General features: G+C 41.3%; 1 protein-coding gene across 2 annotated transcripts in view; it reads left to right on the plus strand.

Moving 5' to 3' along the window:
• Positions 1 to 23833, plus strand: part of UPF3A (UPF3A regulator of nonsense mediated mRNA decay) — a 596178-nt gene that overhangs the window by 139083 nt on the left and 433262 nt on the right. For both annotated transcript variants that reach the window (XM_086934582.1, XM_086934583.1), the window contains exon 3: positions 18733 to 18839. In XM_086934582.1, the coding sequence (XP_086790708.1) occupies positions 18733 to 18839 (107 nt within the window). The remainder of the gene's footprint in view (positions 1 to 18732; positions 18840 to 23833) is intronic.

The raw sequence follows: 23833 nt of genomic DNA on the forward strand, positions 1-23833 counted from the left end.
TGCCCTGTTCCCATCATGCACTGGGACAGGAACAGACTAATTTGCATATAGCCAGGTTCTGAGCTGGGATGGTGCAGTGAGCTAAAAAACGGTGTTGGATCTAGCCCTGATCTCTTGACTGGGTGAGAGTATTCTGCTTAATTCAGAAACTCTGTCCATCACCACCCCTTGTTGTTAAATGGTCTCTCAACGTTCCTTTTAGGAAAAACATTGATGGTTACGCCCCTGCGTGAATAAGCCGCTAGACAGCACACATAAGGTCAGTGTCTCTTCCATTTACAAAAATGATACTGGATGCACTGAATAGGCGGTGGATCGTTTTACAAAACTCCAGTTTCCCTGTCTAGATCGTCCAGATAAAACCACTGAGTCCCCTGTTGCCTTTTACAATACACCTCCTCCTCCCTAAGAAAAGCCTGGTATGTAAATATTTCCTTATTTTACAATACACATTATATGTGATAAGCTCAAGGCTAACAGGCAACCAAACAAGTAAAACGATTCTCTTCTTTGCATCTTACAGACACAAAGAATTTAAGCCCTGATGAGAGACCAGGCACGACTGTCCTGGTCTTGAAACGCGTCGGCAGCTTTTTGGTGGAATAACAATTCATTAATAAAGATAATCAGGACCTATCAGTCCAGATACAATTGAATCACTTCCATTCATTTGGTATTATTCCCCATGCACTAGATTGTTCTCAGTTATTAACTACCTATGTATTTATGTTTCTTGTTTTATGTATTCATTAATTTTTTGTATGATGTTTGATGTTGATTTATTGACATTGTGTGTTTTTCTAAGTACAAAATTGTAAAAAATATAGCAATGTACAGTGTTTTTTCTGTCATTTAGATTATAACCAATGTTCAAAAATAACAAAATAATTGGCAATAAATAAAAGTTGCCAGGTTTGGATTGAATAAATATTTTTCCATTCCTTAATAAGGTTTTTTCCTTCAAGTAAGTGTGGTCCAGGCAAGTTGTGTGTTTTATGAGAGGGAGGGAAGCACCCTTATTAGATAGAACTGTGGCAAAAACACTTCGTATGATCTTTGGCCTTCCAAGGTATTCATCGCCGGCTCAAATGAGACTAGAGTTCGGGTTGCAATAAGAAGAGCTGGCACGCAAGGGAGCCTACATAAAAACCTGGCATAAATTAAGTAGGGGTGAACCAAATACCTTAAACGCTCTTCTGTGGAAGGAACTTCAAAACAAAGACCTTGGTGTACAGCAACTTTGGGCACTCCCAGTCTCCACAGCAGTCTTTAAAAAGGTGGTCAATAAGACAGTTGGGAAGGAATCAGCGCTGCAGGACAAAGCCGCCCTAATTGAGCGGGCTCATGGCTGGCTTACAGTTCAATCGTACACCGCGCCTTTGCCCAAAACCTATCTGCAGATAGGTTTTACCAAAAAGATAAAAGAGAAATTTCTGAAATTTCGCCTAGGGCTACTGCCTTCAGCGGCCCACTTGCCTCCATGGTTACGGCCACCGTCACCAACAAGATGCCGACTTTGTGGGGAGGAAAGGAAAATATAGTCCACTTGATTACCACCTGTACCGAGCTCACTCAAGAACGACGAGCCTTCCTGCGACCGTTTTTTAACTTCCACAGGATACGGACCTGTAGACAAGCTGTTCTGGCCTGCTTTAAAGGGGACAACATCCAACTGAGCTGTCGAATGGTAACATTTCTTGAAACAGCCGAGGCCCGCTTCAAAACCTTGAAGGAACCAACCAAAACGAGCAATACCTTATACGGTCCAAAGGATGAGCTCAACGGTACCCCAGAAGACCAACCCCTACAGTGACATTTTTGACTTTCACACAAGACCGTTTGGATAAGAAGATAAGCCCCTTCCAAATTGTGCTGTTGATATGTTATCCAGTATTCTCGTTTACTTGTTTTATGTAAGGAATTTTAGTTTTTAATATGTTTAAATCAGACATACATTTTATAAATTGAAGCTTTTCTTTTGTTAACATTGTAAAGGTTTTAAATAACCATGTACAATAAAGTATTACTTACTTCCTTGATAATTTGGCACGAACAGTCAGGCTTATCTCAGAGGCAGTGTGTAAAGCATTTGCACATAATCAACAGAATTACAGTGAAAGCACTACAAAAGGACACCACACCAGTTTTAGAAAAATAGCCAATATTTATCTGTGTAAAACAAGACCAAAATAATAGAAATCCAACTTACAGTTATTGAAAAATACTAATATAGCAAAAAAGACTTTAAAAACAGTTCCTGGAAGTTGATAGCTCCTTCCAGGACTATCACGGTGTTGTGAACAAATAAGTCCAACAGTTTTGGATGACCGCGGTGTCGTGGGCCAGCTACAGTGACGGGAAGACCTGCAAACTGTACCTTTAGAAATGCAAGGCATCGGGGACCTCACGATAAGCTCTGAAGAGCTGGCATTGGCAGGCGCTAGTTCCAGAGGTTAGTGCAGGAGTTGTCAGGCCCTTCAAGTTACACGCATTTCAGATCGATTTACGTGTGCATGAAAGTGGTAGCGCCAGCGTTAGCGGGTGTTGGGGCTGCGGTGTGAAGTGCAGCAGTGCCGTGCCTTCAGGTCTCTGTGCAGGCAGCGTCTTGTGACTGTCGTCCAGCGATGTCGGTGAGATTTGGGCTGGGGTACAAAGTGGGATGGTGCACTTTGCAGTGCTGGCAGGTTACGGTGCAGGCAGCGGCATTATCGCCATGGAAGCGCTGTCGTCAGCTGGCGAACTGGAGTCAATGGCATCGGCTGTGGTGTGGGCTGAGGCGGTACATCGTGTAACGTACGAGCGGTGCCATTGATGTTGGCACAGAGCAGCGGCATCAGGGATACCAGGGCTGTGGAGTGAAGCAAGCAGGTGTGAAGTGTGGCACCCACAGGTCATGGTGCAAGCAGCAGCTTGGTGGCGGTACTGGACAGGGTTGTTGGAGAGACCGGGGTTGCAGTGTATATTGGGGTGGTGCCCTCTGCGGTACCTTCAGGTCAAAGAACTGACAGCTGCGTCGGTGACGGCTTCGAGTTGCTTTTTCTTCTGTTGCAACACAAAACACACAGTTCCAAGTGCGAGTAGCAGATGAACTTGACGTCTTTGCTGTTCCGGAGACTTCTTGAACAGGCGTGAAGCTCTACCTCAAGCCCTTGGAGAAATTCAGAGAAATAAGATGCAGAAAGTCCAGTCCAGTTCTTTCACTGCCAGTGCAGGCCAACACAGCAAAGCACATAGCACAGTGGTATTCTCTCCTCACAACTTCTCCAGCTCTTCTTCTTGATAAGTTCCTTGATCCAAAAGAGTTCTAAAGTTCTGGGGTCAGGGCCCTAATATGTATACTGCCTTTCACTTTGAAGTTGGCATAAACAAAGTTCCACTGATATACATAAACCTGTTCTGCCTGGTTCAGGCCAGGTTCACTCGAGGAGGAGAGACAGCTTTGTGGAAGGCAGCCACAGTCAATTCAGGTGCAAGTGAAAACTCCTTCCACTACTCTCAATGCAGCCAGGTCTATTTAGCCAGACTGTGAGTCACCTAGGGGAGGCAGGGCACCCCACAAACCCCCCTTGTGTTTGTCCTGTATGAATGCACATCCCTCTTCATGTCACTCTGAGCCCAAACGGTAAATACACAAATGGCAGAGGCATACAGGATGGTTTAGCATGAAAAGGCCCACTTTCTAAAAGTGGCATTTTCAATCACACAACATAAAAATCATCTTCATTAAAAGATGTATTTTTTAATTCTGAGTTCAAGAAGTCTAAACTCCATTTCTCAATCTTGTCCCAATGAAAAGTTATGCTTGTAGGATGTTACAAACAAACTCCGATGTTAGCCTGTGGGACAGATAGCCTTTCAATAGTGAAAACTAAATTGGCAGTATTTCACTATCAGGACATCCACACACACCAGTACATGTTCTACCTTTCACGTGCACTACACCCTACCCATAAGGGTACATTGGGTCTACTTAAGGGGTGTCTTACATGTAGGACAAGGGAGGTTTTGGGACTGGCAAGTGGGTGTACCTTTGAAAGGCTACTTGTGTGGGTGGCACATCCATTGCTGCACTGCCACTACTAGCATTTGATTTACAGGCCTGGGCACACTCAGTACACTATACTATGGCCTTACTAGTAAATCATATATCCTAATCATGGAAAACCAATCATGAAACAATATACAGTAGAAGCACTCGCACTTTAACACTGAACAGCAGTCAGAAAGTGTGCAGAGACAATAAACCAGCAAAAACAAAGTACAGCACACCCTCAAAACCAGGAGATCAAATAGCAAAAAAGACTGGGGAAACATGCCAAACGATGCGAGGTCTAACAATGCACTTTCCAAAACTTTTGTTAGACTAGAGTTAGAACAGTAATCTTGGCTCCCACTCACTAATGTAAGCACCTTTTACAGATTTCCTTTGTTAAACAGCAATTAGATTAGCAAACCTCCCCCCGCCCATGTATGCTTGTAGTATTTTGTATAATGAAGAATAAGATATAAGTAGTTAAATGAAGATTTATTCCAGATAAAAGAGCACGTCTGAATAGACAAGGGATGCATTTAAAGGGATACATACCAATAATAACAACTAACATACTACAATGCTCTAGCCTCAGATTGGGTTAGACTGCATTTATAATAGTAAATCAGAGCCCCACACTCCTTAATGTGTGCAGTTTCTCTCGTATTTGTTTGACAAGAGTTGGAATAGTAGATTTGAAACCCCCAATATACGCACTTTGCCTACCGATTGTGAGACTGAATTTAGAGTAGCAAATGTGACCCTTCACAATATATCCATTTTCTCTAGTGATTTTTAGACTGGCGATAGAATGGATCCCCCATTATATGCACTGCCTTCGATGAATGGAGCATGAATATTTAATTTGACTCTCCCCCCCCAACACAATGTATTAATTTTCCACCGTATTTGTGGACTTGTATGATTATAGTTTGAATAGTTTATATACATTGTTTTTTATTTGTTTATTTTAATAGCTTTAGATGCTAGTCTACTACATATTACGTTATCAATACATTTTTAAGGTATTATAAGCATATTTGATTTATTAATATTTAATTTGTTTTAAAATAGTTAATTTGTTGAATTAATTTACTATTGTGTTTTGTTGTTTAAATGATTGTAGATGCAGGTGCACTATTGTACTGGTCGCAAAAAGAGGCCATAAATTGTGCACCAACTTTTTGCAACCAGTAATACGAGAAATTGGGGTTGCAGGACAATTCTGCCAAATTACTATTCATTAGACAGTTTGCAAATTGTGTCTCCCTTAATTTGCCTACCTTGACTGGGATGATGGCCTGCAAGGGTCAGGAGACCACCACACCGGTGACAGTATATCAACATGGATTTTCTTTTTAAGGAAATGGGTCTGTTGTTAAAAAAACATTTTATTTGTATTTTGAAGAACTTTATTGAAAGCAGTTAGTGGCCCCCTTGACCACTGCTTACCACCCTTGAAGCTGCCACCATGTTTGCAAAAGGAGTGGGGCCCAAATGGGAAAAAGTTACTATTCCAAAATGGGAATCAGAAGCTGATCAATGGCTTGCAACAGGAATTGCAGTTGTTGCAGTTGCAAACCATTGATAACAGAGATTACTGTTTAGCAATTTGGAAAGAGTGCCCCAACAAATTGGAAATCGATAATAATTTCTAAACCTGTTTTGTTACCCCCCAAAAAAATTACACTTTTCATTTAAATTATAATTATATTAATTACTCTTAAATATCTATACTTAACATTATAATGTTGATATTCTGGACTACATTATTTTTGTACTTTACATTATAAGTATATGTAGTTGATATTTTACCACATTATTTTTGTAACACAATATTTTTGTTGTCCATATTATGTCATATAACGGCACTTCAGTTGACCAGAAACGAGGCTAGCAGGCAGACCCTGGCTGTCTGTGTTCTGCTGGACATTTTTCACTGAAACAGATTTGTATCCACTGGAACACTAGCCATTCCAAATTTAGACAACAAAGCACTTTAGCAACTGAACTCGTCATTCCTCATCAATGGATGCAACTTCTCTAATGAGTTGTCTACTAGCCTGTTGATCCTCATTTTCTTCCGACAACCTTCTGGCAGCCATCTTGAAAGAAACTAACAAACTTCTAATTGAACTTGGAATGCTGTGGGTGTGCTCAGGTAGCTTAATACCACCTTTGTGATGAACAATGTTATAACACCCAGTCACGACCTTCTGCTTACACATGGTGGCCCTGTTTGGGAGCTGTCAATGGGGTCTGCTTGGGAGCTGTTTCTCCAGCTCGTTTATATGAACAATTTCCAGCATCATTGTTGTCCATCTCGAATGAAGAACCTGTTACAGAGCCAAGCTAATATCTACTAATATGCATCTCTTGTGCTCCACAGCCATCTACTACAAACTACAACATACAACAGAGTAACCTGCAATTGTTAATAAATAGTACACCTATTGGCCTTCTCTTCAGTCCACATCAACATCTATTATCTACAACCGTCAGTAAAATATACCACATTCTCCATCAATGTCTTCTAGTCTACATCCTCTCTTCATATCAATTAAACATTCTTATATTATTATATGTTATCTTTATTATTTTAAATTACACATGAAGTATACATTATACAGCAAACTGTAATTTACAGCTACCACTGCAATTCTACATCTACTATTATACATCTGTATCAACTGGTTCTCCTGTCACTGCCATCTAATACAAATCTCTAGTCTCAATGACAGTGTCCTGGTGGTGTCACTCCTCCTGCAACTCCCCTGATCCTCCCAGGCCCTGCCCTAAAACTTGCATATATTGGTCTTGGGTGACATATCTAAGCATCATCCTATTTCTGATGCTTTGTATGATTTAACTTGTGAGATGGTCAATCAATGGGGTATACCCCACTTAGAATTACCTAAAGTAAGATGGTCCCCAAAAGCAGGTCAGTTGTTTGCATTAACACTTAATCATGACCTTATAGCCACTAATGGTAGACGTCCCTCGATCGTCAGGGTAAAGTCACTTTTATTAGATTGGGTCATTGCAGTAGAATAGACTACTTTCTGGTACAAGTTGACTCGCCATCAAGGACATGGACGTGACTGATCGAGCAGATAGCGATCACAACACCTTTAGACTGACATTATGTATTAAAACATCTTTACATCACGGGAACAGGAGCAATTGTGACATTGGAGAACTCCAGCCCTCCAATAATCTTAGATCCATTAGGTGGGAATGGTTAGTTAAATACCCCACAACCCTTGATATTATCAAGGAATCTGTTTATTGCAGACTATGAACATATGCCAAAGCTTCCTAGCAACTTGAGAAATTAAGTGATGGCAAAAACTCACAATATGCTAGGGGGGAAAATAAGGGATGACTTGTGTAAACCAAGAAGAAAAGGGAAAATGCGCCCAAAACCTGAGTCCTAGTATAATAAGGCTTGCAGAGTGGCTAAAGGTGAGCTCCTTGACTCTATTAAAACTAGATCGCAAGCAGAGATTGCCATTTCTAGAGCCCGCCAAAGGAAAGTGATTATAAATGCAAAGAGGGAGTGGGAAAGCTCACTATGGTTGAACCTGCATGAGGCCCTGGTTAACAAGAATACCAAAGAATTCTGGAAAGCTGCAACTGTGGCCTCAAATGGGAACAAACCAATACTTGAGTTTTGTATCCAACCAGAAGAGTGGGTAACACATTTTAGTCAACTGTATTCAGATAAACATAAGATGGAGAATGACAATGGTATTTTATCAGCTAGTAGTGCCCTATCTGAGCCCGATAACTCTCAATTTTCACTTGGTGAGACTGTCAAGGCAATCAATTCTTGTGCTCCTTGATGTGCCCCAGGGCCCGATAGGATACCCAATGACCTATACAGAGAAAACCCAGAAATTTGAGGCTCTCTAATAGTATCCTCTGGGGCCTGGAAATCCCACATTCATGGAAACTAGCAGAAATAGCTACCATCTTTAAGAAGGGGAACCGCACACTCCCAGCGAACTATAGGCCCATTAGCCTCATAGACTCATAGAGATGGTGTTAAGCCATTTGCAGTTGACGCCAAAACTGTTGTTCAACTTGGGGTTTTAAATCCATGTACTCAAACCTCACCTAGATACCTCTTAGTGCAACTTGTTTATAGGGGCAGTACTGGACACTACAGTGAGTTGTGCCTTCCCGCCTCCAAAGATTATTCAGGACATTTAGGCTATGATTCTACTGTTTCAGAAAGGAGCTCTTGCTCCAGTCCTGAAGGGCTTTCACCTGCTTGGTCGGTTTGCTTTCTGCATTCTGTTGTACACAGTGTCATATGAGGACTCTTCAGTGGTGCCTCCGCAGGCAGTGGTTTCAACACAAAGGAGAACTCGAGGAGTTGGTCAAAATATCCAGAGACACTGCATCAGATCTGCAGTGGTGGAGTTTTTCAGGCAACCTGTCTCGGGGGGAGCCGTTTCACCCTCCTTCCCTGGTGGCCACCGTTCCTACCGATGCCTCCACTCTTGGGTGGGGAGCTCATCTGGGGGATCTGGAGGTCAAATGTCTTTGATCTCCAGAGGAAAGGTTGTTGCACATCAATCTTTTGGAAATGCAGGTGTTACGTCTGGCTCTCAAGGCCTTCCTCCCTTCCCCCCTTCCCTTTACGGTCAGCCACTTCGGGTCTTAACAACCAACAGAGAGAAGCTCTGCAACTTTGGTCCTGCGCTCAGGACCATCAGATTTGCGTCATTGCATATCACTTGGCTGGAGTCCTGAATGTACATGCGGACAGTCTCAGTCAGCAGTATTCAGCTGACCACGAGTGGTGTCTCCATCCGGATGTGGTAATTCATCTTTTCAAGATGTGGGGTTTTCCTCAGTTGGTCCTGTTTACCACTCACGAGAACGTGCACTGCCCATCATTCTGCAGTCTCAGTATCCATTGCAAGGAGCTCTGGAGGACGCATTTAAGTTAGATTGGGGCTTCCAGCTTCCATACCCATGATTCCTCGAGTTTTGAGAAAGATTTGCCAAGAGCGGTCCCAAGTCATATCAATAACCTCGGATTGACCAAGAAGGATGTGGTTCATGGATTTCCTTTACCACTCTTTGTGCCCTCTGCTCCGTCTCCCACTCAGGGCAGACCTCCTCTCTCAATCGCAGGGGCAAGTTATACATCTACACCTCCAAAGCCTGCACCTTCATGCCTGGAGATTGAACGGTGCAACCTGAGTTATTTTTCTCTCCCACCTGATGTGGTGGATGTTATTTTATCAGCCAGAAGGCCCTCCACCAACACGGTCTATGCTGGCAGGTGGGCGAAATTTGTTAAGTTATTTGGATTTGGATGTAAGGAGGGGCGGCCATTTTGCTTATTCTGTTTTACATGATTTTTTGGTATAGGCAGCAGGCACCCTCCTTCGAGTGCGGGACTGCTTGGGGATTCTATTCAAAAGGCGAGGAATCCACAGGCAGATGTCTCCATCAGAAGAACAAGTTACTTACCTTTAGTATGCTTTTTCTGGTGGATACAGTATCTGCCTGTGGATTCCTCACTGACCCACCACCTCCCCTCACCTATCTGCTTTTACCGAAAATACATTTGTGTATATCTTTCGTATGAATGTTTCCTGTAAGCCTTTCTGTTTAAATCATGAAAATGCTATGACTTGAAACTTCTATTGTGGGTTATTTTCTTATTATGTTATGTAATGTACACTATTTATACTTGTCATAAATGTAGTTGGTTCACCGATTTTCCTTGAAGGCACATACAAAATGAGTGGTTCTGATGTCAGCACACCAACGAGGTACTCTTATGGCTCCGATGAGGCCTCGCGGAATCGTGTGCGGAGCAAATACACTGTGACGTCCTCGTCTACGTGGGAGAGCTATTGAGAAAAGTTTCCATGACAGGGTGTGCTTTGGGGTAATTCAAAAGGTGAGGAGTTCACAGGCAGGTACTGTATCCACCAGAAAAAGGGTTACCGAAGGTAAGTAACTTGTTCATAGTGCTCCTACAGGAAGCCCACTTGCGAAAACAAAGATAATTGAGGATTTTCATCAATAACCTGACAAAGTCTCTCCCATTCCACTTGTGACACGTGTGAATGCCCTCCTGATACAAAAACAGGTGCTGCTTATTAGGGAAGTTGTGGTTTGAGATTTAGACCTAAATCTTAGGATGGAGGGAAAAGTGGCCAAATAAACCCACATGCACATGCCACTGACCAGGCAGGAAGGTTTCCTACGGGGGAAATTGCATGTTGCCATAGGAATTGCAGAAGGGGAGGTGTTCCTAGCGGATGATCAGAATGTGTTTATGTATCTGAGGTTAACCGTTGGTGTGGAGGCAGTGTTTCTACAAGAGTGGTATCAGAAAATTTCAAGCATAAATTTGTGGAAGTATGAACCACCTTCCATTGGAAGAGTGGTACTGTATGCTTGTTTCCTATGTACACAAGTTGTTTTCGATCATCAACCCCATCTTGGTGATGGCACACATTTTGAAGGGAAGAACTGATGCCCGAATAGGCTCAATACCTGTCCCGACTATGCACTGGTGCCAGTGCCGCCTTACATTAGAGAAGATGTCCCAAGGAACAGAAAATGGAGGCTCTATAATTACCTTTTAAAAGGTGAGGCCGGTGGAGCAAAGGTTAGGAAGGTTATCAGTATAATTGGTGATAATTTTGCCACCATGAATGATGATAACTATGGTCTTGAAAGCAATGAAGTCTGCAAGAATGGGCAAATACAGTGTTTTTATGCTGATTCCTTTTATACAAATCATCTGAGCTTTTTCTTTAGATCTCACACGTCTTGAGAAGAGACTACTTCATAAACTTTATTCCAAGTGAGTTATCCATTTCTATTTAGAAATCATTGTACATCCTAAACTGTTTTTAAATAAAACTTATTTGTTTGATCCTCCACAAAAGAATTATAATCCAGATGTATTATCTAAAGAAATATTATACATAATCGTCATTCAGTTGCACCTGTCCCAGCTAGTACCTTATTTCACATCATAAACAGCAAAAGGAGTCACTGCTGTTTTTTATAGGAACGTATTTTCCTGTGTAGACATTCGCTAGAACTGCTGAGTGGAAATTGCAGTGTCAACTAGTTCCAGCTTTGCCATACGAGCTGTGCAGCATATGTATACTTATTCTTTCATGCTGGACACCTTATATCTTTAGATGTTCCCTGAGGATGGGTTCAAAGATTGGCAACCTGAGAACACTATATGGTGAAGGGTGACAAAAGTATTTGCTAGTTACCCCACCACTTTTAGGGGCCGTTCCAGATATATTTCCCAAGCTATCAGAAACGTTCTAATGGCCTTTTCTCTGCATACAAATAGAAAATAAACATGTATTTTTTACCCCTCCAAATCGGCTATGCTCATTGTTAATAAACATGTTTTTAACGTACAACAGGCCTGCCAGATAACTGACCAAGAATATTCGAGAACTACCACATATTGGTCCCCCCAACACACAATAGAAATGGGTTCCCAAGATTCATAGCGTGGACATGTTTTTCCCCCTCCCTGGCAAGGAAAAAGTTACATCGTTTTTGTGTCTACATACAGTGGTTGCATATGTTATGTTTAATTAAAGTAGTGCTCTTAGCAAATGTAATGCACGCGCGCCCTGTTCATTGCACGCGCGACCTGCCGGTGCATTGTGACGTCAGGGTGTTCTACCTGACCACCGGCAGGATGACAGTTTAGAGTTGACAGTTTCTTTCAGTGGGGACTGCATATAGACGTGCCTTGGTGTTAGGACTATGCTTGAATAAAGGTGTTACAACTTACTTGCCTGACTGGTCATCTTTACAAGTTGGCGATGAGACGGGGATCCTGACACCACGAAGAATCCACCAGAAGCCTTCAAATCTGTTGTTTGGGTAAGTCTTATGCTGCAAAGTGTCGCCATCTCATCTGTATTCCGCTATAAAGGAATTGGCGATAAGCGGAATCTTCAGGATAACAGCTATTCTACCACGCAGGATTTGCGTGTGGTATTGAAGTTGCGGACAGTGACAGCGGTACTACAGTGTTCGTGTTCATCAAAAGAACATTCCTGGAGGCAGCATACTGGATGTCGCTCTATTCACCGTTTTTAACGGGGGAGTTTGCCCAGCTGTTTGTGTTTGCCCTGCACGCTGTCAGGGTTTCCGTGGTTCACCCCCACCGGTACGAGTGAGGGAGTTTTGGAGGAAGTTTTGACTGATCTCCGGTGCTTTGGGTGATTACCATCGGGAGGACACAAGAGACTAGAGCCATAGTCTGAGGAGTTGTTTCCTGATTGCCCACACATCCTCTGGCTTGTTGTGTGATTTCGCGGGTGTGAATGACAGTGCACCCTGCTTTTGAAGTTCCTTCCTTCCGTGTGTGGAGAAGAGTCGATGCCTGAGGGGATCGGTGAGGAGCGGATGCATGAGGGGATCGGTTTCCTGAAGAGAAGACTTCATTGTTCGGCTTCGAAGCGTGTGCCGCCTTCCTAACCAGACTACACGACGCATCCTGTGTAGAAGATTTTCCTGTCAGGCTTTGGTGTGACGTCAGTGGAACGCATACGTTCAACGACGTCGGGCGGCCATTTTGAAAAAATCGGCCGCTGAGTTTTGTGCTTGTCACTATTACGGTTATACACACACCAGTCCTTATTAAACAAGCGTTTCTTTTAGCGCTAGTAAGTGTTTTAAAGAACGGAAATAAACACAACAAAGCTAATAGTTGTGGAACTCGCGTGTTGCTCAATGCGGTGACACGCACACCATTAAAAGTATGTTTTTGGAAACTTAGAACTATTTGTTCTTAAACACTACGATTATCCCCAAGGTTTGGAACATTAAAAACATTGGCTGTATAACAATTTCATAGAGAAAACATTTACAAGTTGTTGGATTATAATCTTTAAAGATAATTCAATTATAGAATTGTACTTGTGGGTCTAAAAAAGGTATTTACAAGGAAAAAAAATACTTACTTCAAAATCTGTCCTCATTTGGAAATAGAAGTTAATTAGCCATGGCTTCAGGTAATGTGTGGAATTTATCTCCACCCTTACCTTTCATACCCTCTACAGGTGATGATGCCCTTAAATGGGAAGAGTGGCGGGAGTACTTTGAGAACTATTTATCCACTTTTGAGGGGGATGAAGAATTGACCCCTGAGAAGAAAAAGAAAATTCTTCTTCATTGTTTAGGTGCTAAGGCAATGAAAATTTACAACCGCATCAACAAAAAACTAGGCCAGGTGATGTATATACGGTTGCATTAGAAGATTTGACCATGTATTTCAAACCCACTATTTCTATTTCTGTCAACAGATTCAAATTTTTTCAACGCAGACAAGCCCCTGAAGAATCTGTAGAAGATTACGTTGCTGCGTTGAAAAATTTAGCACTAACTTGCAGATTTGGGGCATTACATGATGAGCTGGTTCGTGACCAGGTTGTTATGAGATCCTCAAATAAACATGTCCAGGAGAAACTGTGGGCAAAAGGTGAATTGCCATTAGAAGAAGTAGTAGAAATAGTTAAATGTACTGAATTAACTGGAAGGTGTGCCAAGGCTGTGTTACAGGAAGAAAAATCCTCTACAGAGGACAAATCTATGGTGGCAAAAGTCATTAGTTCTAGAAAAGCAAATAGTAAGCCTAATTCCAGTTATGTACAGAAAAGAGATACTAGCTACAAAGCTAAACTTTCAGATGACAGGAAATGTTTTAGATGTGGCAGTAGATACCATTTGGCTAATGACAGATCGTGTCCAGCAGTAAGACAAAAATGTTCAAATTGTGGTATGGTCGGACATTTCAGTGCCATGTGTCCAAAGAAACAAAAAGGGGGAAGAAATGTAAAAGCAGTAATGTATGAAGAAAAAGAAGATTTTACATCTTCTGATGAAGAAGATATGAATTTATTTGTGTTGAATGTGGAAGATGGTGGTAACAAAAAAAAAGAAACCAGTATGTGACATGAACAATGGTGGGGTAGATATATCAATTGTTAATGATTCAGGGCTCACCATATACTATAGTTAACGAAGAAGTATGGTTAGAGAAAATTGTTCCAGTCATTGGGAAGAAGTTAAAGAACCCAGATATTTTCCCAAAATCATTTAATTATGATCCTATTGAAATGTTGGGTTACAGGGAACTACAGTTCCAATTTAAGTCTCTCTAAACAGTTGGCAAACTGTATGTCTCCAAGGTGGGTCCTTCTGTAATAGGGTGGATTGACCAAGGAGAATTAGGTATAATTCTGGATCCTAACAGTCCAGATCTCGTTCTTATCTTACAAACAGAGGAAGAATGTAATAACTTCTTCAAGAAAAGGTATCCTAAGGTGTTTTCAGAGAACATTGGGAAACTTAAAGGTTTTGTCCATGAAATTAAACTTAAAAGAGATGCTGTGCCTTGTATACACAAGTCAAGAAACATACCGTTTTCTATCATTGGTGAAGTGGAAGATGAACTTAAAAAATTACAGAAAGAGGGCATCATTGAGCTGGTTGAATCAGCAGAGTGGGTTTCGCCATTAGTTATCGCGAAGAAGCCCAACGGCAAGCTCCGTCTATGTATTGATCTACGCGATCTTAATAAAAATATTCTGGTGGATCAATTCCCTTTGCCAAAAATTAGTGAAATGCTGTCCCATACTAATGGTGCTAAATGGTTTTCTACCATTGATCTAAGTTCTGCCTACCACCAAGTGGCTTTACATCCCAAAAGCAGGAGCCTTACCACATTTGTAACGCCCTTGGGGTGTTTCAGGTTCAAGAGAGTACCATTTGGACTGGCTTCTTCTGCGGCCATGTTTCAGAGGTTGATGAGTGAACTCTTTAAGGGGGAAAAAATCTCCTAATTTTTCAAGATGACATCATGGTAACAGGCACCAGCAGAGGTGAACATGATGCTAAACTTAACACAGTCCTAGGGGTGCTAGAACATCACGGGCTTACAGCGGATTTGCGTAAGTGCAAATTTGCTGCAAATAAAGTCACCTATTTGGGGCATGAAATTGATGGAAATGGCATAAAACCAAAAAAAGAGCTACTATCAGCAATTAGGGAAGCCCCCTCACCCAAAAACAAGGAAGAGGTCAGAGCATTCCTAGGCCTTACAGAATTTTATGCTAAATTTGTAAAGAACTTCTCTTCAAAAACCTTACATTTAAGAGAACTCATAAAACATAAGAGTACATTTGAGTGGAATGCTACTTGTGAAGAAGCATTTAACAAGATAAAAGAGGACATTTGCGATGCCCCATCTCTCCAAGGGTTCAACCCCTCTTTCAAAAGCATAGTGACCACTGATGCAAGCAATAAGGGGTTAGTAGCGGTACTCTCACAGGTTAATGGAGAAGGAAAAGAGGTTACCGTTGCTTTTGCCTCACGTTCAATCACACCCACAGAAGGTAGGTATTCTGTGATTGAGAGAGAGGCACTAGCATGTGCATGGGGATTGAATCATTTCAGACAATACATTTGGGGATACAAAATCACCATTAGAAGTGATCACAAACCCTTAGTGAAAGTGCTTTCTACAAAGGGACTTCAAGTTGCTTCCTCCCGTTTGTCACGAATTTCAATGAAATTGTTAGAATATAACTATGAAGTTGAATATCTTCCTGGTGTGAAAAACAATGTTGCGGACTGTCTAAGCCACTTACCTCTACCAAACAATGAAGATCAGGCTTCAGACATTGACACTTTCTGCATAGCTAATGTTGTAGAAGAGATGCCATGTATCTCTGGTGCAGAATGGTCAGAAAATATGGAGGAGGATGATGTTATACTTGAGGTAAAGAAATACATAAGAGCGGGCTGGCCTGAAAAGAAAAACATTCCTGCACAATTGCGACCATTTTGTGAACTAAAGGACGAGTTGTCTATCGAAGGTGATTTGATTTTGAGAAATGGCAAGGTTGTTCCTCCCAAGGGTTTACTCACTAAACTCCTTGATATTTGCCACGAGGGGCACCTTGGCATTGGTAAAACCAAGAGTAGAGTCAGGAATTCATACTGGTGGCCCGGTTATGACATAGAAATTGAAAGAAGTGTCAGGAATTGTACAGCCTGTGAAAATTCTGACAAGTCTAGACATACGCTGAGACCCCCTCTTCAACCCCTGTCTTGTCCAAACATGCCTTGGGTCAGATTGGGTATTGACATTTGCGGGCCCGTTCGTGAACAGGGAGAAATGTTATATCTTATTGTACTGGTAGACCATTTCTCAAAATGGCCAGAGGTTGAAGTGGTACAAGACGCAGAAGCTAAAAGTGTTGTAAGTTTTTTGCTCAAGCTATTCCTAAGAGAGGGCCTTCCAAATTGCATTGTGTCGGACAATGGCCCACAATTCACGTCAAAAATTTTCAAAGAATTTCTGATGAAACATGGGATAGAACACAAAACCACGTCTGTTTATCATCCTGCAGGTAATGGTGCCGTTGAAAGGTTCAATCGGGTGATTAAAGGAATCATTCAACTAGCAAATCAAAATAACGTCATGGAGAAAACAACTTATCAAAAATCTTTGGTCATTCAGGGTTACACCATGTGTATCAGCAGGTACCAGTCCCTTTGTACTCTTGAGAGGGAGGACTCCCATTACCAAGGATAACGTAGGTTGGGCTACCCCCAAAAGAGAGAATTGGTCTCCAGAGGAGATACAAGGGAATTTACGAAAGTCACAAACCATTGGTAAGAAATATTATGACACTATGCATGCTTGTAAAAAGGTCGTCATCAAAGCAGGTGACAATGTGAGAGTGAAAAATACCAGAAGTACTAGCAAGGGAAAAAATCACTACTCACAACCTATGGAGGTAAAGAAAGTGTTTTGTAATTTTGCTCTTTTGAGTGATGGAAAAACTTGGCATTTTTCTGCTTTATCAATGTGCAAAGAGGGGAAAGGAATGGTTGGTTCTCAATTCACTCAGAAAATAATGAAGTTTCCTGTTCTCAAGACTTCGATTGGATTCTGGACCGTGAAGAAATTGGAGGGTCTCGGCCAGATGGTACTAACATTGTATCCTTAGGTACAAACGAAGTATCTTCTGAGAGTGAGAACACTTCTCATGCCTCACGGGTGGAAGACAGTAGTAGTAGGCAGAGCAAGGAGACATCGGAAGAGTACAGGTTTCAGACCAACAGCGATACAAATTCTGATTCAGATGATTCTGTTTATGAAGATGTTACGTCTCAGGACGTCAGTTGTGAGGATGAACCCACTGTGAGCAGATATGGGAGAGTGGTAAAACCTCCAGCTAAGTTACAAGATTACATATGTGATTAGCCGTGGTTTCCCCCCCTCACCCATAAGCTTCAGTTGTGCACCCACGGTCCTTCTTGTTGTTTTGGGAAGGGAGATGTGTTATGTTTAATTAAGCTAGTGCTCTTAGCAAATGTAATGCACGCGCGCCCTGTTCATTGCACGCGCGACCTGCCGGTTCATTGTGGCGTCAGGGTGTTCTACCTGACCACCGGCAGGATGACAGTTTAGAGTTGACAGTTGCTTTGAGTGGGGACTGCATATAGACGTGCCTTGGTGTTAGGACTATGCTTGAATAAAGGTGTTACAACTTACTTGCCTGACTGGTCATCTTTACAGCATAACAACCCGTTGCTGAGTGAGAGCAGCTTATAAACCGTCATAGGTCCAGTCACTTAGTGACCTGTTGCTAGGCAAGATGGCATAGGAACTAATGTACTATATGGGAACTGTGGTATTTGTGGCTTTCTATTTGCTTGTGCTCACGCATGGTGTCATTACATTCTCGTGCCACTGCTCGCGCAGTGATGATGTTTAAGTTCAATTCTATGTTCCACTCTACATTGTGACTCTTGGCTGCAAGAGCTCATCCGGTACAAGAGATTCTGCTAAGTTATTTTAGCTGCTGATTTGGACTGGATGGAAGCTCACAGTAATGGGTCTTAGAAGAGAATAAACTACTAAGGAAAACGTATCTTTTGCTGTGTCCGGATTCTTCATCTCCATACAACAGGAACCCATCGTAAAATTCATTAGTTAATACCTTACACTGTGATGTGCAGAACGCAAGTGATGTATGCAGTTCTTTTGTTATAACCTTTACTCTAGATACAGCATAGTATATGAAAAAATGTGCACAGCCAATAGTATTATGCCTTAAAGACTTACAAACAAGAACATGGGTTATTGTCTAGAAATTATGTAATAGGATGCCTTATTAGTGATAAGGGAGAACACCAGAAGTCTATCCGAAGACGTAAACGCATTCCCCAAACTTGGTGGTTATGCTTGCTTACCCTCGGCCACCCCAAGCTTTCCTATCTACGTTGAGATACCCTGCTTCTACTACAGCTAAGGAGATCAACAAGCAAGACATAGAGGTTACCTGATAATGAAGAATTACTTTTTTTAAATTATCTTTTACCAGGGAGCCATCAGAAGTGCAAAGATCTTGGTTTACATAGTTACAGGTGGGTAGTTTATCCCACACCTGACAAGACTATTTCTTAGCATCTTTTTATGAATAAACCTGCTTAATATTTAAGTGATTGCCTAACAAGGGACCAAATTATACCTATTGGATTCTTAAATTTAAAGCAAAGCTTTAATTTGTCATTCTTTTTGTTTTGCTCAGGCATATTAACTGATTGCTGATGCTAGATTATTACTGAGTACAACCTAGTTACATCTTAATGACATTTTGTTGCAGCCTCTACCCTCATCTCTTCTCAAGAGCATACATTCATTTTAGAAATCCTGAAGACATCATTTTATTCAGAGATCGATTTGACGGCTATATTTTCATTGATACTAAAGGTGAGAAAGAAATATAATTTATTTGGATATTTGTTTAGTGTTTGCATGCCCCCTAGCACGTCACCCCAGAGTGTCAGATTGCAAAATGCTATATTTGCCACACTCTTTATTAGAAATTTAGCAGAGCAGCACGCCCACTTTTGTGCTGTTCCTTAAGATCTAACCTATATATACGTTCCAGTATATCAAGTGCTTTTGCAGTTGCAAGGCTTACAACTCAGAAAAAAGTGTGCTTTGTGTCCACAAAAACCTGATCTTTGCTTATCAGAAAAGTCAGAAAAGTATTTTCTACTCACACGTACGATTTGCAATTCAGTCTGAATCACAAATAGAAGGGGACGTCAGCCATATTAACCTTACTTTAGTTCAGTGAACCATAAAAGTGCACAGTACAAAGACATATTAAAAACATAAAAAAATCATACATATAAAGCGCATCCCAATGGGAGTATAAAATATTCAAAGAAAACTCCAGTCATAATACATCAATTAACAATAAGCTACAACAAAGACTAAGATCCGAACCAGCGGGACAAAAAAATACAACAAGAGAAACCTTAAAAAGGTGCCCCTAAGGGGTCCACTATTTCACCCAGTCTTTCTATATTGTTTTCTAATAAGGAAAGCTCAACAACTACTTGGGATGGCTAGAATACAATTAAACTTTTACTGTCTTATACAGTACAAAATATTTTTTTACACTATGAAACTTGAGTTTGTTGAATATCTCCGATTGATTTTAATGATCAGAACAATGTTTTTGTGAAATCTTCTGACAGTTGGAGTCCTTGTAACATTGATTTGAACCCTACATTCAACCAATTCATGTACACAGCAATATTGAAGGGCGATACAACGCTAAGGTGGTTGTATAGAACAGCCCTATTTGTATACCTTGTTCAAACATTGTGCAACAATGGATTCAATCATCATTGCCCTAACAATCTTGCCCATAGCGCTTTCTAAAGCACAAGAGCCCCCCTAGTAAAATTCACAATGCAGTGCACATGTCAATGGAGGCCAATGAATAAAAATATCATGTACAGAGATGTTGCTTTCTGAATGGAAGGGAATGGAGACGTCAAAGAGACCCCAGCTTCTCATTGCAAGTCACCGTTATATTTATGTTTTGTGGACATAGCGTGGCCGCAGATCATTGACAGGCTACCAACCCTACACCTGTCGAGGGCTGGGCAAACAGCGCTTTTTCCGATCCGTATAGCAAAACTACAGGCAAATTCACCATTTCTTCTTCCACTTCCCGCGGATTGAAAAAAGGGGGCAATGCTCCAAAAATTCTGTGCAAAACAAGAATTCCTCATTCCTGGTACTGAGAAATTACATGGCCGATCCCCCTGAGAGTGCTCTTCAAAGAACCTTTCGTAGCAGGAACACTTGTTCTGGCACCTGCCTCCCAGGATGAGCTTGCAGGCAGTCGTTGCACACAGACTTTCCTGTTAGGGAGGTTGCTTTAAAGTGCTGTCTTAGGACTAGGGCCTCTCACAATTTTTCCCAATAGCAACATTGCGTTATATTGCCCACTCTGTAGTGAAAGATCATGTCAAGCAAATAAGTACAGAAGTATATTCCATTAATCTCAACTCCGCTTAGGAAGAAAACAAGCACAGCACTACGCTTCAAACCCCAACTTCCTCCCCAACAACCTGGCTGCCCCATGGATTCTACATACCTCATAATGGCTCCTACATATTCCAATAAAGAACATAACACCACACATCCCCCTCCCATCTACAATGTGCAAAACAAAACATCACAATATGAATAACAAAACTAAAACTATATACAATGCAATTTCTGTGGATAAATACAAGGAGATGCAACAAAGGTTGCAAATGCAAAAATTAATTTAACGCAAAAAGAACTCAATCCCTCCTCATCTTTAAATGCAATTTGATAATCATCCCACTCACTATTCTGTGCCTCCTTGATAGGTAATAGCATGCGACACAGCAGTCTGCCACTTTGTTCTGTACACCTGGCTCATACTTAATCCCATAGTTAAAATCTTGCAATCTCATTGATAGCTTTCCAATCCTTGCTGAGGCCTTCACAAGCCCTTCAATAGTAAGTAAATTCACTAAAGGCTTGTGATCACATCTGACCTCAAATTCTGTACCCCACACAAACGCTCTGAAATGCTCCATCCCCCACACACAAGCAAGAGTCTCTCTCTCAATTACTGAATAAACTTCTTTAGCAGGTGTAAGACTTCTAGACGCAATCCCAATCACAACTTCTTTCCCACCATTCTCAACTTGAGTTAGCACTGCATCCAATCCTTTACCACTGGCATCCACCGTAAGTATGCTATGTAAATCTGGATCATAACCTTGAATTGGTTCTGCATTACAAATTTCCTCTTTTATCATCCCAAAACGTTCCATACATTTTTCAGTCCAGTCAGATTTTTTTAGAATTTAAGATTTTCTCAATTCATATATTTTATTCAGCAAAATTTTGTTCAAATTTTGAATAAAACTCCATGAGCCCCACCCATAAATGAGCATAATTCATCCTTGTTTCCAGGTTCCGGAGTATCCCTTAATGCCTCTAGCAATTTTTCCTTTGGTGAAATAACATCCTTTCCAATTAAATGACCCAGATAAATCACTTTGTTTTGTGCAAACAGACACTTTGAAAATTCGGCTGTTAAACCCTTCTTTTCAAAAAGTTTCATGACTTCCATCAATCTTTGATCATGTATCTTCCTGTTTTCCCCCACAATCAGAACTTCGTCCTGAAATGTTCTTCCTGCTTTCCTCATGAAGTTGAACTCGGTGATATGCCGATGATAAGTCCACCGTTAAAAAACAGTTCAATTCCCTTTATTTTTGCCAATAAAACTCCTATTTTCGCAAGGGAAATTTGTCCATCTGAATTTGCCGATTCACACCCCTCAAGTCCACACAAAGCCTAATTTTCCCATTGGACTTCCTGGCCACCACGACTGGAGACATACAATTAGATGACTCAGTCTGTTTTGTCACTCCTGCCTCCTTCAACCTGATCAATTCCTTTTCAATTTCAGCTTGTACAACAAAAGGAACATTTCTAATTTTAAAATTCACCGGGACAGCGCTTTCTTTCAATATAATCCTATGGGTGAACCCTTTTAAAAATCCAATTTTGCCTGAAAATACTCCCTTGAATTCTTCACATAGTAACCCCCACACCGTGTTTCCTTCATCTAATACTAACACTTGTTCTTTACTGTTTGGATTGAGAATAATATTCAAACATGGTTGATCCCTCCATCCCAAAACACATGGTCCATGCTCTGTTGCATAGATTCCACCCTCTGCTTTTCTTCCTTTAAATGCAAAAAGGCTCATCTCTGCACCCCACCATTGGGATTGCCTCTCCAGTAAACATTTCTGCCTTGAATTTCCCACTTTTTTAACTCTCCACCAATCACTCCATCAAACTTCTCGTTCCACATTTCCAAATTTATGATGGTGAACGGTGATCCTGAATCTGCCACAAGAACTACAGGAACTCCTTCCACCACAACTTCACATTTGGGTTTGTTCCTTCCTTGATTCTCGATATTAAAAACTTCATCATTTACTATTATTACACAATCATCCTCTTATTCGGACTGTTCTTCCTCCGATGAAAATTCTCTGTTACTCTCCGTCACACACTGAACTTTTTCTCGCCTGTCTCTCCTCCTACATGCATGTGCATAATGTCCAATTACACCACATATAGAACACTTTGTTATATTTCATATTGGTACCTTGAGATAAGTCCAGGGAACATTGTACACTTTCCTTACATCATCTCCCCGTCATTTCATATGAACAAGCCTTATAAGGACATAACTCCAAATAAGGATAGACTGCCGTGTATGGACATAATGCCTTATAAGGACTGTAGCCCTTTATGGACTAAACCTTTCGCCTAGTTCCATGCCTAGGGTGCTTTTTTCCCAATCGATATTGCTAAGACGTCATCCTTAGCACAAATGAATAATTTATGAGTACACTCTCCATGAGGTACACTTCACCTCTCCCATCGACGCCAATGTTTAATCCCCAACGTCATCCTCATTCTGAACAATGGGGAACATACGCACATAGAGTATTAATACAGCACCTCTTGCCATCAGAGAGCAGGAGGGAACCAAGTCTTCAAGGCTAACACACTGACCAGAGAATTTGTGGCTCCGGCATGCCATCACTCCAGCTGACAGTGGTCTGACGATCGCTTGCGGGGTGTACAGCTCAAGTCCAGGACGAAGTCCCACACTCTCACTATTCAGGTATGGGAGTTCAATTAAATCCTAGTGGGGTTCTTGGTTATTAGACTTAGGCTCTTAGACTTAGGCTCTTAGACTTGGGCTCTTAGACTTGGGCTCTTAGACTTGGGCTCTTAGACTTGGGCTCTTAGGCTTAGGCTCTTTCGCACCTACTCACATGCTAGGTACACTTAGGTACATCTAGACAGGCATCTTAGGAGTATGCACTCTATTTTATAAATGCATTTCCTATTCATGTATGTGTTCATGACTATTGCAAAATGGTAGAACAATACTATTTCTTTTTATTCACTGTATTGCGGGTTCTATATTTCTGCTACTGGTACAGTTGTAGCAGCGCACTTATTTGACATGACAACAACAATACAATAAATTCTTATTGTAAACACGCTCCACTGTTTCTTCTGTGTATCTGAGCAAAACAAGCAAGCATGAGTGACTGGCTGAAAGTAGTATATTATTTTCACGAGTCTGAGGTTTCTAACAACTAATCTCTGATAACAGGAGATTCTAGTGGCACTGCGAGCTAGCTAATGCGAAAAAATAAGCTGACATATTAGGTAGGGGTGTACAGAGTCAGTTTGCCATCCAGCCCACAGTATATGTTATCAGTAAACAGCGTAGGTCCTGCATGAAAGGGTACTATCGGAACTACACGACATGGCACCCAACGTGTCAAACATGGGTTACCCAGCTTGGTCTAATGTTACCC

Source organism: Lissotriton vulgaris, chromosome 8, assembly GCF_964263255.1.
Source record: "Lissotriton vulgaris chromosome 8, aLisVul1.2, whole genome shotgun sequence".
Classification (NCBI taxonomy): Eukaryota; Metazoa; Chordata; class Amphibia; order Caudata; family Salamandridae; genus Lissotriton; species Lissotriton vulgaris.